The sequence below is a fragment of the Alligator mississippiensis genome, chromosome 12 (assembly GCF_030867095.1).
Source record: "Alligator mississippiensis isolate rAllMis1 chromosome 12, rAllMis1, whole genome shotgun sequence".
NCBI lineage: Eukaryota > Metazoa > Chordata > Crocodylia > Alligatoridae > Alligator > Alligator mississippiensis.
The window spans coordinates 6042010-6061228 of NC_081835.1; the positions used below are offsets into that span (position 1 = coordinate 6042010).

At 40.8% G+C, this 19219-nt stretch overlaps 1 protein-coding gene across 2 annotated transcripts; it reads right to left on the reverse strand.

Moving 5' to 3' along the window:
• Positions 1 to 904: 904 nt before the first annotated feature.
• UBA3 (ubiquitin like modifier activating enzyme 3) lies at positions 905 to 17483 on the reverse strand. Of its 2 annotated transcripts, XM_014605117.3 has the most exons (18): positions 17388 to 17473; positions 17249 to 17290; positions 13755 to 13875; positions 12767 to 12847; positions 11721 to 11803; positions 10399 to 10479; positions 9715 to 9758; positions 9350 to 9414; positions 7866 to 8021; positions 7628 to 7730; positions 5970 to 6083; positions 5620 to 5673; positions 5069 to 5105; positions 4909 to 4990; positions 3207 to 3307; positions 3020 to 3083; positions 2843 to 2897; positions 905 to 1754 (listed from the first exon to the last, which is right to left on the reverse strand). In XM_014605117.3, exons 1-18 carry the CDS (start codon positions 17405 to 17407, stop codon positions 1666 to 1668), a joined length of 1392 nt encoding a protein of 463 aa, XP_014460603.1. In that variant the 5' UTR covers positions 17408 to 17473; the 3' UTR covers positions 905 to 1665. The 2 variants fall into 2 exon arrangements, with proteins under 2 accessions (XP_014460603.1, XP_014460608.1); XM_014605122.3 differs by lacking the exon at positions 17249 to 17290 and having other exon boundaries at positions 17388 to 17483.
• Positions 17484 to 19219: the final 1736 nt, after the last annotated feature.

A 19219-nucleotide genomic window follows, 5' to 3' on the forward strand; every position in this document is an offset into this window, starting at 1 on the left:
CAGCAAGCTCCACTTCCGCCTCGGTATGTGTCATGGCGGAGCAGCGGCTTCCTCTTCCGGTTGCGCCCCGCCCTCATGGGGGGGCTGGGTTTGGAGAAGCGCGTCTGCTCTTTGTCCCCGTTGGGCCGCCGTAGCCGAGCAGGTGGTGGTAGCACGGGCACAGCGGGTAGCAGGGGGGCTGGCTGCGCCACGAGGGTCCTGACCCTGCAGAGCTGTGTGGCTGGGCGCAGGCAGCAGTCTGGCCCTTGCTGGCTGAGCTGCGCAGACCTGGCACAAACTATGCCTGGAGTCACCATCTACACATGCACTTAATCCCAATTTGCCCTGCCCTAAGACAGCCCCATCCCCAACAGTACTATTTTAGGGCAGTGGTACTTTGCTGTGACCCTAATAGCATCAGGCAGGTAGATGGTGACACTTTACTCCACAGCTGAGCGCATGCACAGATGCACCCAATTGTACAGACGCCTCCCAAGGAAGTCAAATCCTTGCTCAAACTGGTGGAGTCGTTTCCAAGACTGGCTAACGATTACACCTCCGAATAAATCACCTGCTATCTCACAGCGCTTAAACCGTGAGCGTGGTTTCTTTACGTTATCAGTGTTCTACTCTGTATCACGTTTCCAAAAATATTCCAGCCTGCCGCAACGTTCACGGTTTTATATTCATTGTAAGTGCAGCCGATTCCTCAGACGAGTTTTTCGTGCATCATAAAATGATTCAGTCTGTCCCATGTACTGTCTTGAAGCATTTACTGTTTATTCCTCCTCCAGGCACAGATAGAAGAGGAGGAAGGCACTGTCCGAGTTTGTGACACTCGCACCCAGCCACCCACAACCCTTTTCTGCTCCTGAATAGTTACAACCGTGCAAGCATTTTAATAGTGGTCACACAATCAGCAGACTAAGGTATCTTTTTGTTTTTATTAATAAATATTGTGACAGCATCAATAATAACCAAATACAACTCAGTCCTGAACATCAGTGGATTTTTGACTGCAATACTGTACATAGCAGCCACTTGTCTGTTGCAAATATACACAAGGAAATGCTTTTTTCATGTACAGGTGTTTGTTTTAGTTCAATTACATCGTCTTTCCCCCTACTTCGTAAACAACGGAATTAAGTCTTTTCAATACTTAGTATCTGTTAATACTCATTTTTATGAATTTGCTTAAATAAACAAGCATAGTGCTTATTTTCCTCTACAGCCCTCAGGTTTCAAGGTAAGATTCAGGAAATGTATATGGGTTCTAAAATTTGAATTAAAATCACCATGGTTCTCTTTAAGGATATTCTTTTTGTATAGGTGGGCATTCAGATGGGCAAAACGGAACAACTCCTTTGATCATCACAGAACTGTCATGCATAGGAAGGAGTGTCAGCATTATTTTAGCAGTATCAACACACATTGAAAAAAACATTTATCACTGTATCCGGGCTCTGTACATTAAAAGGAGCATTTATACAAGTACCATCCACCAAATATTGGCTTCTAAGAGACAGTTCTAAAATATAGGTGATTCTTTTGGGATAAACTAACTTCCAGCAATGCTGTTGCTAAAAAGGACATTTTAGATTACATTTAAACATGCACATAGAGCACATTTGTTTGACAAGGTGTGCAGACTTCTCCCAATGAATGTGGGAATCAATTGTGTGTAAATTAAGTAGTAAAATGAAGCTTGAACAGCATAGTCTGTGGGGTAGTAACATCAGCCACTGCAAGTTCTTGGCCATCGACGAGACCAAGTTCTGTAAGGGGAAAAAAAGAAGGTAAGTGCGACAGATTTGAAAATTTAAAAAAAAATACAAGTCTGTCACCTCTAAGAAAGCTAGAGGAGTTGTGTATACACGTGTTAAATCTAACAGCTTCTTTACTGAATTACAGTGAAGTTGACCAACACAAGGTATTTGTCAAGAACAAAACAGGCTAGATCTAAACTGAAGTTCTAGCTCAATGATTACCTCATTTGCTGGGTGATGTATTTTTAATGGGATCTGTTCATACAAGCGATACTGCAAGACAGGGGAGCTCATGTCTAGAGTAACTTACAGGAAAGTGAGACAGCAGGAAAATTTACACCTTCACTGACTGCCTGTCTTGTATGCATAGCAGCGCAGCATCTAGTTCTTTACTATTTATTCCATCCAGGAAGAGCACGTACCAACTGCAGATGCTTCCTCAGCCTGACAAAGGGTATTTAAACCTGAAAGCTTGCTAAGAAGAATTTTTCCAACTATTTGAGTTGGGCTAATAAAAGATATCAGATTCACCCAAAGAACCTTGTCTTCCTGTGTCCTTAGACCAACATGGCTACAACCTACACCCCTGTAACAGCAGGAAAAACAATTTGGAAGCATATTCTGCTGCAGAGTAGAACCAGGGAAGTGAGAACAGAAAACGATCAAGAAATGTCTCACTCTCCTTTGTCTTTTGCAACACGGTTAAAATTCTAAAGGGAAACAGACAGCAAACTGCATTGACAATCCTACTCAGAGGTAAGTTATCCTTACAGTTCCTCTTCCACAAAAAACTAGGTACAGAACCCATTATGCATTGAGCATTTTGTAATAAATCAATAAATCCATAAGTTTTATAATGGCACAGCAATTTCTACCTTTCCGTGTAACAAAGTGACAAATCAAGGTGTCTAACACTAGGTATGTCCTAATTTCATTTAGTTTCTATCCAATGTAACTTGCAACCAATTTAAGATATCTGTTTCTTATACTGTTTTGCAGTAATAGGAGAACGAAGTGCAGCTTGCTGCAGAGGTAAAACAGACCACTGGAACCATGAATCACTTAAATTGTAACTTTGTGATTCAGTTAGACAATACCTTTCAACGTCTTCGAAAGATTCGGCCTTGTTCGTTCTTCAATTGAAGCTACTGTCTGGGGGGGGGGCGGGGGTAGGAGGGAAGAGACAAGAAACAACATTTTATTTTAAATTAAACAAGGCAGCAAACTTACACAGAGCTTCAGTAACTATGCAAAATTATGACAATAGAAATTACCTGTAAATAAAGTGTTTTATTCCCCCCATACATCGTTGCTGTGATTGCTGGAGATTTCATTTGCCTGCATGAAAAATATGAAAAAGTGGATAGGAAACACATCGAGTAAGTTTGTTTTAAAAATAAATATTAACATGCTGCAAAACAAGTTCCTCAAAATAAGTAGCCAGAATAGTTGCACACTTACAATGAAGCATTAGTTGTCAAGTAGTCCAAGACCTCCTGCAATTTAGCAGATGGAGAGAATTCTATATTTTGGGGGAGCTGGCTGCAGGCAGGACAATTTTCCTACAAGAAAAGTTATATAGGAATCAAGTTTTTAACAACAGATTGTTCCAAAAACATAAATGCCAGTAAAATCTTTGCCATTTACAATTATTTGTGAAATGCATTCATCCTTAGATTTAGAAATAGTAGTACTTGTGTGCAGATTAAGGATGCAATCCAGTTCCCAGTACACCCGATTGGAACATTTCCATCAGCTTTTAAATTGGGCTTGGTTTCAAGCCCTTAGTTATTAACATAAAATAAGCATTTTTGCATACACAAGGCAGTACAGCCAGCCTGTAATATGTCTGGTTTAACATTTGGGGTTAATATGGTAGTCTTGTTACTGAACAAACAAGGGTGTTAGGACAAATGCTGGTGTGTCATTAGACACTGTATTTTGTTCTATGGGTTAAATTCTTCATGTCAGAGCAGTAAAGCTTCCTTGCTACACATTTAGCTCTCCAGACACAGATACTGTTTTCCTCCAGGTAGACTGGCAAAAGCAAATGCTGAAGTTAAGAATTTAACCAGCTAAAAAACACCTTTTCTAAATAGTTCTTGAAAAAAGAACTGGCGTAACTTAAAAGAAGTGGCATGCCAGCAACCCCACACAAGTAGCTGATAGAAAATGCTTCCTGCATCAAGAACTACTTCTCTTAGGAATTGAGAAACCTTGGCCTGACAGGTATCAATATTTCTTCATTAAGTCACCCAACAAATTTTATTTACCCTATAATGAACCTAGTTAAAGCAGAGGCAGGCCTTTGGTTCAGCTATCAAATAAGCCCCTTCTACTTTAATTGACACCCAGTGGAACAATACTACTGATTACTGAGGATGTGGAAGCCTGGAGCAAAGAAATTTCTTCCCAGAGTAACAGCACAGTGCCTGGGGTGTAAAGTACACTTGTTATACATTAAAGATACCTTGTGAACCCTGACCTCAACTACTGTTCACCTTAGTTAATTTGATAGGGGAAAGTCTTGCTACTGTGAGAAACCAATTCATATACAGATTGCCACCACTATTAAACCAAACAACCACACAAATGCACATAAAAAAATCCTATACATTTAATCAAGTTAAAGGTCAGTTATATTTTTTAGTACTAGGAAAATATTTCTGCACAATGGATCCAGCAGCTTTGTTTCTGCCTCACTTGGAGTCTGTGATTGTGTATTTGTGAAATTTTGAGACTAGCACCTGTTGATGGTGAGGGATGGAATAGAATGCAGTAGCTGGAGAATGGGTGGGTTTAGGATCAGGATTCAAGGAGATGTAAACAGTAGGAAGGCAGGTGGGATATGCAGAGCAAGGCTGGTTTACTTGTAACAGTTACAGTGCACACAGTATAGTAGTGTCCTCATTTTGCAAAGCTCCATCAGAAATGTACCACTGCCAACTTGGTCTTTTGGAAGAGAGAGCTATAGTGAGCTCTGCAATGGGGTCATGCAAAAAGGACCCCACATTTTGTCATCTGTCTGTGCTCTGAGGGTTGGGGGCCAAAGAAATGCAATTTTAAATTTAACAAATAAGTATCCAATTGCTATTGCAAAAGGTACTGCAACACATTCAGAACAACCTCAGAAGCCTAGAGGCTCAGGTGTAATAGTACTGACCTTTCTCTCAGCTTCAAACGTATACGTGTAGAGTCCATCTACATCATTGAACACCAAGTAGTTGTTAAGAGGAATGTATGCACTGTAATGAGAAATGTGTTAGTGTTTATACAAATAACCTTGTTGAAAATATTTTTGTTATTAAAAACCAACACATTACCTTGTAGCTATTTTAAAAACTTCACTGGCACATACAGCTGAAAAGGGAAAAACAGTTACTTTGTTCTCAAATCTCAGAACACACACATACATGCACGCATGCAAAGTCAATATATTGCATAAATAAGGGAAAAACAGAAGCCAAGAGGTTCTATCCAACATACTGACAGGAAGCTCGGAGGCTACACACTAATGCGATTTTCACATGAAAATAAGGCAGTTTTGGAGGCAGCTTGCATTATTCCTGCCATCTCTCTCATCTGAGGCAAGCTTTTGCTTACTCTCACAGGAAGATCAAAATTCAGGCAAGACCAAAGTAGCTGCCATATGGAGGCAAAAATAGGGTAATAAAAAAAGGAAAGTGGGCCAATCATAAAATGACAAAACCCAGCTGCATCCACACTAGCCCTCCAATCCTTAATTGCCTATGAAAAGCTCATTATTTATTGAGAATAGGTGGAGTGAAGTAGAGCTTGCATTCTAGATGCTGGGAACTTCTACTGAAACATGAAGCCACACGTACAAAAGCATTGCCTTCTGGTATTACTATACCTGCAATGACTGCATTCGTAGATGCCACAGCTGGAATGATCCGCTTAACCACCCCTGCCGAGGTAAAACACATAGGTTTGTTTTTTCCAGAAATTATTTTCATGTGACAAATTATGTTATGCAAAATCTGTGATGGTTTTGACTGCAGATGGGTATACCTGAAGTCACTTTACACCGCCTCCCATTTATAATTTCCACAATACCTACACATTCTTCTAGAAAAGGTAAAACTGTATTTTGAAGTTTTGTACATAAAGCCAGTGACACAGCTGAATACCTTCTGAACACAGAGGTCATCATTTGCAAGACATTACTCTGCACTAACAGAGACTAAAATACCATTCTCTTACCTTGAGTTAGTCTGTACGTAACACCTTTAATGTTAAACTGTGATGCTCTTTCTAAAGCTCTTTGGTAAATCCACTGTATGTGATCTGGATCATCTCCATCCAAAGGAACACACTCTACAAAAAGTTAGAGAGAGAAAAAGACAATTTTGTTTAAATCTATTATAGCTCTTCATAAATAACAACGTCATGGATTAACACAAACTTGCAGTTTCTAGATGAGTTTTGGTGAAAATTAACCCACAAGCTTGGAGGTGTTGGCAAAACTACTTCATTAGATCAGATTTCCACACACATTATACCCTGATGTAAGCCTTATATAAAAATCTGCAAGGTGAGGTTGTGGGGTCAGGCAGGAAGTATCATTGTTGGGAATGAGAAGATTGGAACAGAAAGCCTGGTTGAATACAAAATAATAATGCAGGAGTTGGGTGCCAGTCTGAAGACGTAGGGAGTCTGTTCAGCACAATTCTCTTCAACTCAAATCCAGCTAAGGGGCTCTCCTCCCACCATGGGTTTTACTGAGGGAAAAAGGATGAAAAGATAGAAGACGAGGTGTTTTGAGTAAGAGACATCCCTCCACATTTGGCAGTCTCTAGAGGGTTTGACATGGGAGATTTTGGCAGTGCCTTTTAAAAATCCTATAGGAAACCATTAGGCCAAAACTATGCAATGATTTTAATTGTGCATGTTCATATTTTCCACCATTAATTCTGGAGCATCCCTTTCAGAGTGATGGGCTACAGGCTAACTACATGGTCTCAAGTGCTAGGAATGTACACTATTTTAAAAAAGCAATGTTATAAGTCAGTAGACCAAGAAGCCAGAGCCATTTTTCCCCCTTTAAATAATGACCAGGTTTTGCAAAGAGGCTTGTATTTGCTTCTCCAAAACCCAAAGGGTACCAGTACTTTTCTTTAAAATAAAAAAAAAAAAATGGCAATGATTTTAAAACATAGCAGCAAAGTCATTTGTATATGTAAGTGACGCTTACATTTTGACAGTTTATATAAAGGTCAGTTGTTGAAACTGACTTTTACTTATGTAAGATACTTCGAAAATGAGTACTGAACTCAGTAAAACCTCTATATAAACAAATTAAAATTCAGTGAATTACTGCATCATACAAAGGTAAAGCTATGAAAAGCTTAAACTACCATAACATGAATACCCTATTCTGTATCAATTATCCAGCATAACAGCAGCATGCATCTTAATAATGAAGTCATTCACAGAAACTCAATGAAAAAAATTATACATCTGTATATGCCTACGTAAGTGGAAAACACAGTTGCATTATTGCCTCCAAACAATCACTTCTCAGTTCTTTTTTCTGCTGCTGATGCTTATGAATTTAAATGAGCAACATGTGAAGAGGTCAGTAACTGTTTATTCAACAGGATGAGTCTATTGTTTTTCTAACTGTAATCACAAAATGTTTGCTTCAGGCTGTAAACTGGCGGAGTACTTTAACTGAACAGCAAATTCAGCCAGCCAGTGTTTGTTTTTTTTAAAGATACAAAATGCAAACTAAAAAGCAAACAAAAGTTACCAAATATATGTCTGTCTTTGGCACAAATAAGCATCAAAAGAAATTTTGATCATCTAAACACCACTGGTCCATCACAAACACCTTTGGATCAACGCAGTCTATCGATTACCTCCGAAAGGTTGTTCCTTTGGCCACTGCAATATCCTGACATACTCGATACAGTGTTCAGGTAACCTGGGCATAGATGCAATGGTGCACATTGGAAAATTGATCTGACAAGGAAAGATCATAAAATAAATTAACACAGCCTGTGAGGGAGTGGAGACGAAAGAAGTGACGCCGGAAGAGCAGGCAACAAAACAAAAGAAATGGAATGCTTACTGTAAAAATAATCAACACCGAGTTACCTGTGGCGGATAAAGTTCAAGAGTACATTCAACACATGCCGTCATGCCAGGAATAATCACACGTGCATTTCCTTTGAAGCCTTCTGTCCCTCCATCTATCAAAGGTATGATGGAACTTGGATCTAGTACACCATCTTCATAGTGTAAAAATGACATCTAATGAAATCAGAGTTTGCACAGGTTACATTCAATTCTATACTGTGGGAATTTCTCTCTTACTTGAAGGTATAACACAGGAGGATGTACAAAGGAACAGCAAAGAACTAGTTCTTCACCATTTAAAAACACCTCTCTAATGCGTTTGTTCTTGCTTCCCTGTGGAGGCTCACCAGTTATCTTGGACCCCATCCCCAAAACATGTCTTAACATAACACAGAGGAGGAAGAGTTGCTTCCTGGCCAAGAGATTAATTTGCTGGCCTGATTCACATGAACCATTTTCTCCAGGCAGCAAAGGTAGGGGGCAGGCATCAGGGAGAAGCCAGTGGCAAGGGGCAGGCTGTCTGGTCCCCCTCCCCAACTACTGCCTTCCATGCCAGAGTGCAGGGGACAAATTTAAGACAACCGCCCAACAGATTCCAGACACAGAAAAATAATTTTAAAATGATAACGTTCTATTTCTAGAATCTAATTACTAGGGGGTTGTCTTAAATTCCAAGCCGTCTTGGATTCAGGTAAATACAGTAGATGAGAATGTAGCAGACCGTTATGTCAGACAGATGTAGACCGTTATTTACTGATATGGAACTCCATGCAGAATTGCTGATGGCATGCTCTCAGCATTAAGCGCACAGGCTGAGGACCCCTACTTTGTACCTGCCACTAAACGATCAGCCCTATGGTACTGTGCTGACAGGATCAAGTACCTACAAATAGCTTTACACATCTCAGGCAGGCACATCCTGATGAAATGGTGTGGACAAGGGTGCAGTTTGCTGGAGATGTGAGCAATCACAATGGGATAGTTTGTGAGATTCTACACAAAACGGTTTAAGTGGGCAGCTCTGCTCCAAGTAATTCAAATACTTTACGTTTAGGGGTCTACCCAACTCAAGGCAGCAACCAGCATATTTCACAGGCAGATGGCCCATTTTTGTGGGCGTATCATGGCAGGTCCCCCCACATGCCTCTAATCGGCTGAGGGGCCCTGGTGGCCCCGCCCTCCACTGATTGGTGAACACCTACCTTCAACACCCTCAAAATCCTGATCTAATTTAAATGTAAAACCTTAGATGACTCTCTTTTCACAAGATATAATATGGTAACGTGTGTTTACTAGAATCCAGTGTTACAGGCATAAATCTTCGAACAAAGGTAAAAATACATGCAAACATAATGTAAACTGCAGGTCTTGATCAATACCTTAACCAGTTTTACTGTGCAAAAGCCTTTTATCCTATATTACTGCTATAATTTGCACAAAACTGTTAGTTTAATTTAAATTCAAATAGTGAATAATTTTAAAAAATATTAAATAGTCTTTACCAGCATGCCATTTATCCATCTTCTTGCAATTATAGAGTCCAGACCACATACAATAATATGAAATTCTAGAAGAGAAAGAGTTATTTAAAACGTATCCCAGTGTATGTTTCTCAAAGTAGACAATACATTTTGTCAATGAATTTTAAAATAAAAATAATATGCAGTCCCAATATCTACCCTATGTTGCCCACAAGAAAGTTTCATCTAAGTTTTAGTCTTTAACCAATAATATTGTCTGCATAACTCCACAGGAGTTATAAAAAAAAAAAAAAAAATGAACACCTTGATGGAAAAAAACAGCAACCATTATAATCTTTTCTTGAAGAACAAGTGGAGAATCTGTGTATTTAGGAAATATCACTTACGTCGATAGAAAGCTTCATCCATATCTTGAATCTTTTTAAAATGTCTGAACGTACAGGCAGTAAAGGAATTATATGATTTAACGAGCATCTTTATATTCAAGTTTAGGTGAAACAAAAACTCAGTATTTAAAAACAAACAAACAAACAAACATACAAATATTTAATAGTGATCAGAGAACTTAAAATGCATGGAAACTGTTCAAGTCATCCAGGAAGGACATGGACATTTGGGCTTGGCAATTTTCTGAAGTTTTTCAGATATTTCATTCTAGTTGAATAGATTCATATTCACCAGAGTGTCTTGCAGTGTACTGATAAGATACTCTATGAAATAAAATTCAACAGATACTCTAGAAAATATTTCAGGATATTAGACTTCAAAGCACCAACCAGTTGCATGTTCCCGTCAAAGAGACCTGTGATGAAGTCACACACAGAGGTCACGTTGGATCAGTTTGACACTACCTGAGCTTCCCAGGCAAAGTGACTGACTGCGCATGCATGTGTCCCATGTTCAAGGAGCCAGAGCTGGCCCAAAAATTTTAGCCATTAATCAAATGAATGTGTTTTTTGTTGAACAAATGGAAAGGGCAGAAGTTAGATTCTTTAAATAGCCTGACCACCCACAGGCTATTCGTAAATGCTAGACATCTCAGTGGCTGTTACTGCTCTAGAAAAGGATACGATACAACAGCACAATTAGGGATTCGGCTGTTCAGAAATTCTGCTGCAACCTCTGCTTTAGGTCTTCCAACATCTTTGGATCTGCAAGAGAGTGCTTTCACAATTGTTATTTTAGTAGCACCCATTCATTTTGGTGAGAATGCCTCTCTCAATACTGTAAGGCAGGACAACTTACTAATAATAAGTACTGTAAGGACTACGCCCATCATTTCTTTGATGTCATTTACTCAAACTTCAGACATAAGACAGTTTTCTATATAGCTTAAAACGGCAATTGTTACCAAACCTGAAAAACGGGTTTTTGTTCATTTGTTTTTCTATTAGCAAGGAAAACAGCATTTTTGAAGTTGATACTGCAATGTGCACAAATTCTTCGGTGGAATTACCCATTCCATTTCCTCAGGCATCAACAATACTGTTCTGCTTAAGAGATTTATTCTCTTGAAAGAGGTGCAATACTTGTATCCAACTAAAATTTTTTTCTATACTGTTAACTAACTCGCATCTCAAAGTTCAATTGATGGTTAAAGCATATTAAACCAAATGTGAGGCCAAATCTATTCTCAAATTGGCACGGCAATTCCCGCCAAAATAAAATGAACGTAAAAAATGAACTGCGTGTTTAGAAAGGCTAAGAGAATTTGTTACATTTCAGTTGCTGTAGCCATTGATCAACTAATATTTCAATATTAGTATTTCAGTATTCCAGATGCTTGCTAGAAGTCACCAAAGAATACAAGTACTTACATATTCCCTATTTGCTATTATGCCAACTATGGCTGGATTAGAATTTTGTTTTAATTTTAAAAACCTATCAAATTTGTTCAGAGAAATTAAATTGGGAAGAGACTATAATCTAGGCGCTCCCTTGGCCAAAACAACCATTTTCTGCAGTGTATTTTCTCAATTTACTTTGATACACAGCAGTTGTTTCTTCTTGGTACAATGAAAAACAGTAAGACTTTTCTCATTTAAAACATTAAGTATTAAAACAAGTACTGAACATTTGCATATTTCTACACAAACATATTGAAAAAACAAAGGTTAGTAACTGGCATAATTAAAGACAACTGCTTTGCATCTTGTGTACTTGTTTCAGCCTATAAACTTTTAAACTGGATGCAAGACACAATGAAGTAAAAATAATACATTTACTTTATAAATGTGCAAGTGATTACACAAAAGACAAAGCAATGCAGAATCAGACCTGAGGATTAGTAAAGCACAGCTATTATCTTGATCTGAACTATACTGATAGTAAAATATAAATGTATTTTGATTAGATTTGAAAAAGAATTTAAAATAATGGAATTATCACTTACCGAAACAGAAACTGTCTATTCAAATTAGAAACATCTATAGTATCCATGTCAATAACATGGATCTGTCTAAAACCAGACAGTGCCTGTGGATAAAAATCAATGAAGAGAATAAGAGGAAGTGAGATGCTTATATGGTCATATTAAAACACATCTCAAATGCTTGTAAGTCAACCTCTGCTGGAATCTAGAAATATCTTCTCAACTGATTACAGATTGATACTATTAATACTTCTGGCTTTTTCTAGCAAGAAATATCCTTTGCCTAGATTTTAAAAAGCCCGCTGGCTACAGCTGTAGAAGAAGACATTCTAGGCTTAAGGGATGGCTTATTCCAACATTAGTTTTGCAGGAATAAATTTAAAAATCTGAAATATTTAGAGTTATATAGAGGTATATTATTAGAGTTAGAGGTATATTATTTAGTACGCATTAACATTTCCTGTAAACTAAACAATTAATTTCTAGTTGGGTATAATTATTCTCTAATTAAAATGTTGGTTCCAAAAGTTAGTGAGTGTTTGGATAAACTGGATTAAAAGTGTTTCAAGTGGTCAAAGAATGCTTTGAAGCTAGTACATTAACAAAGTGAATGAGATATTCACCTTGAAATACTTGATGTAATATTTTTAGCCCAAACAGCTGCAGTACAAGCAAATTAGCAGTATATTGGTCTTCAAAAAGCTACTTTCACGAGTGGACATTAGGGGATAGAATGCTTTCATGTGTTCTTAATTTATGAAAAAAAACATTTCTCCCTCACTTCCAAGGTTCAGAAGTGATAAAGCAGAAAATTAATTATTTTACAATAATAAATTCAGGTCTGTATTCAAGGGCTCTTCAGGTCTGTGGTCAAATCAAAGCTGAAAGTAAGTGCAAAGAGCAGACTTCAAGTTGAACTATTAACATTTATATAAAATGCTTAAGAAACTGTGTACAGAAGCTATTTAACTTACTTCAGTGAAGTTGCAGTTTGAACTACAGTATGGTTCCTCACCCAAAAAAGAAAATGAGGATCACAAGAAACAGTTGAAAACAAAAATAATTACCAGATTTTTAAGGAGTTCACATCCTAATCCTCCTGCTCCAATAACTAGAACTTTACATGTGCTTAACAAAAACTCAAGAGCCTGTAAAGAATGGAAAAAAGAAAATTAATATGCTGAAGAAAAAAAACGTGATTTTCTCACAGCATCATAAGATTACCACCATTCATACAGACAGATACCCAATAATGTATTCATAACACATTTAGATCTGCAACAGAACGAATCACCCCTTTATCTGTAGACAGATATCGGACTTCAGCAGTTGTTCAGTGCCTGCAGTTCTAATACCCTGACTGTAATAGGAGCAAGATACCTACTGATTTCACCACTGCCTTCATTTACTTGCATTTTATTTTGTTTCTGAAATAAGCAGTATCTCCACCTCATTCTCCCTCAGTGACAAAGTTTGTTAAAAGATATTACGTTGCTTCCCTCCTGCTGAAGACATCTACTAAAACGAGGTACAAAATGAAAACAAACAGAAAGATATAAAATACTACTGGCCCAAAGAGCATTCACATTTTTGCACTCAGGGGCTGCTCTCCATGAACTGTTCCACCACATACCCACCACAAGCCAGAGGCAGACAGAATAGCTTTGCCCATTCCTAGTAAAATGACTCCCTTCCCAATAACAGAACAACTTATATTGAGCTTAATTTTTGCTTCATTTATGAGAAATTCTTAACTTTATTCAAAATTATCTAAATCCAGGAGAGAGAAATATTATTTTCTGTTGAATTTCAGAAGCTGCTGTGTGCAGTTTAATTAGCACCTACAAACTCTCTTAATCTGGCATAAATCTGTAAAAACGTATTCATAATACTGTATTTATTGTAAAAAATAAGTGTTGATTGCTTAACTCTAAAGATAAGTTTTTGCATGCAGTTTAGTAATCTGACATTCCTGGATGATAAACTAATGAACATCTTGATATTAGCCTGCAACACACACTATGAATATTTTTATTTAAAATAAATGTTTCTCACTTGAGTGCCTGGCTCGAAATCAGGGTGTGTGAATGGTCCAGATCGCTCGAGGAATTTCTTTACATGGTTCCAGCGATCTTCCCAGTCTCCAGTGTCCCCACACCCACCATCAACAGCCATTCTGCACAGAACATAATAAATTAAGCCGCAAAAAATCAGTAAAGAAAATGCCATACCTCTACAATTTACATTTCAACCAAGGAAAAGAAAGGAAACCGAATCATTGGCCAGCCTTGCAAATACATCCACACATTCTTATTTTATTCAGGTAACTTAAGCACATGCATAAGCATTTGAGTGACTTGGCTTATTTGGGTAACTAATGAACAATACCATAACTTTGCACTAGAGTCAAACAGAAATGAACGCTTCATACTACATCTGGCTACCTATAGTCAGTGAAGGACCTGAAAATTAAAAAATGGGTGTGCTCTTCTGTTTGTCTAATTCATTCCTGAAGCATAAAAAGACACCAAAAAGGAGTTTTTCCTCAACACTTCTATTATTTCTGAGGACAAGAGCTAAGTCCTCAAGTCTCATCTAATTCTTTTCATCAGACTTCCTAGATAGATGTAGTTATCAGCATTTAACTGATAGCTAGAATCCTGAATTACTAATAGTAACAAACCCTGACACTCCATTCTCCAAATTTCCTGTGCATTTTAGGTAAGTAAGTACATGTTAACAAAACTTTCGATGTTGTGAAATGTCTTATTAAAAGTTCCTTAATTAACCAGGTGTCATTTTAATTAGCCCATTGGCTTGTTACCCACAACATTTTCCAAGATAGAAAATCTGAATTTCTGAAGTATTTATATTTTTAAATCAAGATATTTAGAGTATAGCATTTCCCCCATATTTTGATGCTCAGGTTTTCAGAAATTTAGAATGGTAAGATAAACTGATCTCAATACATTTCAAAATTCCTTACTGGAATACTTCAGAACCAACATTTTCATTTCAGCTTCCTTTTTTAATTTTAAATCTCCAGATTGTAATGCTTCCTCTAAACCAGTCTACATAAGAGTAATGAAGTCCTGCCCCAAAACAGCACATTTCCCATTTTTAAATCTAATTCAATTATATAATTACTGCTCCGTGTTACTAGGATTCTGTACAAATTATAAAATAGCTTTGTCAGTTTGAGCATGCATGCTCAACCTTGTCATAAATAAAGAATGCATTTTTTTTCTTACTACAAGCGTTCCTCATATTTCTCATACATATTGAGAGCTTGGTTCAATAATGGTGCGGATTTACCATCTTTGCCCTCACAACAAAATTAAATGGTGCAAGATGGTGTGCAGCCTTTTCTTTCTACCTAAAATTTAAAAGATGGACAATAGGATCAGTCCAACGTGGTTTTAATTCATGTACAAAGCATAACTTTATATATAAAAAAAAGAGTAATTAGGAAATAACAACTTGCAGGAAAGAAATGTTCCAATATTTCACATCTAGGTAACATTTTGACAGGCTGCCAAAATCACCCTTGGCTGGCTTCTAACTTTAGTTGAGCTACTCTAGTTATTAATTTATAAAGAGCGTACTACAGCAGTCTCTCTTAGTTCACACTGAATCTTGCAATTGGTTCTCCACACATGCAAGTTACAGTTCAGAAATATTCTTAACTTGTTTTTATTTGAACCATAAACTTCAATCTGTATTCTGTCATCTATAGTTTGAAATCTCTGTTGGAAATGAGTGCATACCTGTGCTCAGTGGCATTAAAAATTACTTTTCTCTTTCTTGTGTAGTGTCAGTGAATACAGCCACTGCCTAGCTCTGAAGGGTGCATGTCTCTTATTTTAGCATTAAACTTGGGTAGTAACATTTGGTTCCAATTTGTGATTTTAATTCAGTTTAGTCTCAGGAAGAGCTAAACATTTTAAAGGTAGGTCAACTCTCAGTCATTTGATTTGTGACTTAAAAATTTGCTTTCAAGGGGGTTTGTAAAGTTTTCACTATTGCAATATTAGGGCATTAACAAGTCTCTTGCATGTAAGAGCTCCAGTCAAAATTTTACAAGGTGTGCAACCGAAAGCTGCTTTCAATTATCACAGTTTTTGCATTGGCTCACACCCTTGCACTCTTTCCTTCCCTGTTCCCAAAGCTCATGCTTTTGAGGGTCTGTCACCAGCATGCACCCACACAATGCAACATGCCCAAGGGCACTTGTGACCCCCAGGGCACCCTGCACAGGCCCATGCACTCACTATCTGTGGATCTCCCTGCCGCCCCCTTCCCTTTGGGGAGGGGGGTCACAAGCAGGTGGAAGGGGGCAGGGGTTCCCACACTGGCTTTTGGGGGGAGCTAGGTTAGGTGCACAGAATACAGAGTTGAATAAGCAGGAGCTCTTCTGTAGCCTAAAGCTCACAAGCCAAACAGCAAGCTGCTCCTAACTTGCATACCTTCCCCTACCCAGCCTCTCCTGCTCCTGTCTGAGCTCCCCAGCACTGCCAGCCTGCACTCACGCCAAGCCCCAGCGCCCCCCTCAAGGTGAGCCCTTCCCCAGCCCCAGCTGCTCAAGCTACATTTAGCTCCCATGCTGCCCAGCAGCAGCTTCCCCAGCCTCCAGGAACCAAGTGGCACCCGCTCCTGCAGCCCTGCCTACCCCAGAGCCACCTGCAAGCTGCTTCCCTGCTCAGCCCCGGCCCTGCTCCCAACCCCTGCTCTGACCCACCTGCCGTAGCCCCAGATACATCAGGGCTAAGGGGGTCGGGGCAGCTGTATCTGGGGCAACAGTGTCAGGTCAGGGCTTGGGGGTGGGGGCAGTTGTAACCCACCTGCCCTGCCCCCCTGCCCCGACCTGAAACCAGCTCCAGCTGCTAACTCTCTCCCCCCCCACCCCGCTCTAACCTTGATATAGCTGCCCCCATAGCCCTCCTCAGACCCACCTGCCCTGCCCCCCAGCTTCAGCTGCCAAGAGCCCCCCAACCTAATACAGCTGCCCTACCCCTCCATAGCCCACCTCCTCTACCCTCAACACAGCCCAGACCCGCCCCCCGAAACCCACCTCCTCTACCCCCCCCGGGCACAGCCCCCCCACAAGACCCACCTCCTCTACCCCCCAACACATCCCGGACCCCACCGCCCTGCCCTGCCCCGTCTCCCCGCTGCTGCCGCCACCCTGCCCCGCAGCCCTGCCGGGTCCCTAAAGAGGACACCAAGCTCCGCACGAAAGAAACGATCCCACGCTGCAAAAAAAAATAATTAAATTAAATAAACGATGCCGCCCGGCCTGCTTTTTATCCCCTGGGTAGGTCTCGCAGCCAGTGGCGGGGGAGCGGGGCCAGGATGCGTTTCGGGGCCCCCTGGGTTTTGCATCATAAATGCACCACTCATTTTCGTGCTCTGTGTGTGTGTGTGTGTGTGTGTGTCCCATCCCGTGCACCTGGCAACGCTGCTCCCCCCTCCCCCCCCGGCCTGCCCCAGCCCCTCAGCCCGGCCTCCCCGGCTCTGCTCTGCTGCCCGGCCCGCAGCCCCGCACTAACCCATCCGCCAGCAGCTCCTCTATCCTCCTTCTTTTCTTCTCCCTAAAAAGAGAGAGAATAAAAGAAGGGTCAGTCCCGCGCTGCAGAGCCCGGGGCCCACCCGGCCGGGGAGCGGGGGACGGGCCCGCCCGGTACTTACGGCTCCGCGCCATCCGCCATTGCTCCCGCTCTCCGCACTCGCCGGGCGCCGCGCGGGTAGAGCGCCACCTCGGAGCATCGAGTCTACGGAGGACAGAGAGGCCCGCTCGGGGGTGGGTGGGGCGGGCTGACTGGGGGGGTCCGCCAATCGCCTTAGCAACAGGGTCACGTCACAGCCGCTGTGAGCAGGCGTCGCAGAGCAGTGCGCAGGCGCCGCAGAGCAGTACCCCTTCAGGGCAGGCAGGGGGCAGGCGCGTGCGCGGAGCCTGGTCCCTAGTGCGGCGCGCAGAGCGTGGAGCCTTGCAATGCACAGCGCAGGGCCCGCGGAGTGCGTAGGGCCCATCGCCTACAGCATACAGTCCCAGCACAAAAAAAGGTTGAGCACCACTGCTCTGGAGTGTAGGACTCATCATCTGGAGCGTACGACCCATAATATGGAGTGTAGGACCCATAATCTGGAGTGTGGGACCCATAATCTGGATCGTACGGCCCAGCATCTGGAGCGTACGGCCCATAATATGGATCGTAGGGACCATAATCTGGAATGTATGACCCATAATGGAGTGTAGGACCCATAATATGGAGTGTAGGAACCATAATCTGGGTCGTAGGAACCATAATCTGGATTGTACGACCCATAATCTGGAGTGTACGACCCATAATCTGGAGTGTACGACCCATAATATGAAGTGTACAACCTATAATATGGAGTGTACGACCCATAATCTGGAGCGTACGACCCATAATCTGGAGCGTACGACCCATAATATGTATCGTAGGACCCACAATCTGGAGCGTAGGACCCATAATATGGAGTGTAGGACCCATAATCTGGAGTGTAGAACCCATAATCTGGAGCGTACGACCCATAATCTGGAGTGTAGGACCCATAATCTGGAGTGTAGGACCCATCATCTGGAGCGCACGACCCATAATCTGGAGCGTAGAATGCTACAAATCCTACAGAATACAGGCAGTCCTCCACTGACAACATTTTGATTTATGGTGTTTTGCACTTACCACGTCCCTGTTTCAACTTTGTGATGTCGGTTGTGACTTGGTGACGTTTGCTCTGACGCTGCACCACATTATATCGCCCATCTCCCTGGAGAACATCTGTCCGAACTTCCTTGGACACTTTAAGAAAGCAGACAGGACTCCTGAGAAGACTCCAGCCAAGAACCCTTCAAAAAATCCAACCAAGAGCCTTTCAAAAAGTCCAGCAAAGTCACCTCAAAGAAGTCCTTCCAAATCAATATGATTACTATTTACAATATAAATACACTGATGTAGCTATATTACTCATCTATAATTGATGGAGTTCAAAATTCCTGGTCATTTTTGGTGAAAATAGGGTATCAGGTTTCCATTCAGGAACCAATCCCCCCGTTTATAACATTGTTTCCTATGGGAAAATCAGTTCTGAGTTGCAACGTTTCGATTTAAAATGTGGTTCTCAGGAACCAATTGTGTCCTAAATCTGGGAACTGCCTGTACAGGAAGCAGAAGAATAATGGAAAACAGACACTGACGAGCGCTGGAGGAAGGAGGAAGCTTCCTCAGAGCAGGGATTCCCAAGCAGAGTGCTGCGGCTCCTTGGGGTGCTTTGAGAGCCTTTGAAGGGTGCTGCCGGGTACCCCCCAATGTGAGCCCCTCGATGCATGCAAACATGATTCACGAGATAAACCAGGAGATTTTCCCATAGGTATTCACAGTGTCAAAAAATTGTGGTCTTCCTGTGTTCTTTGCAGCAGAAAAACGTTTTGGATATTTTTCCGTGATCAAAAAACGAGTGCAGATTAAGAGCTGGCATTTTCTAAGGCAGGGCACAAG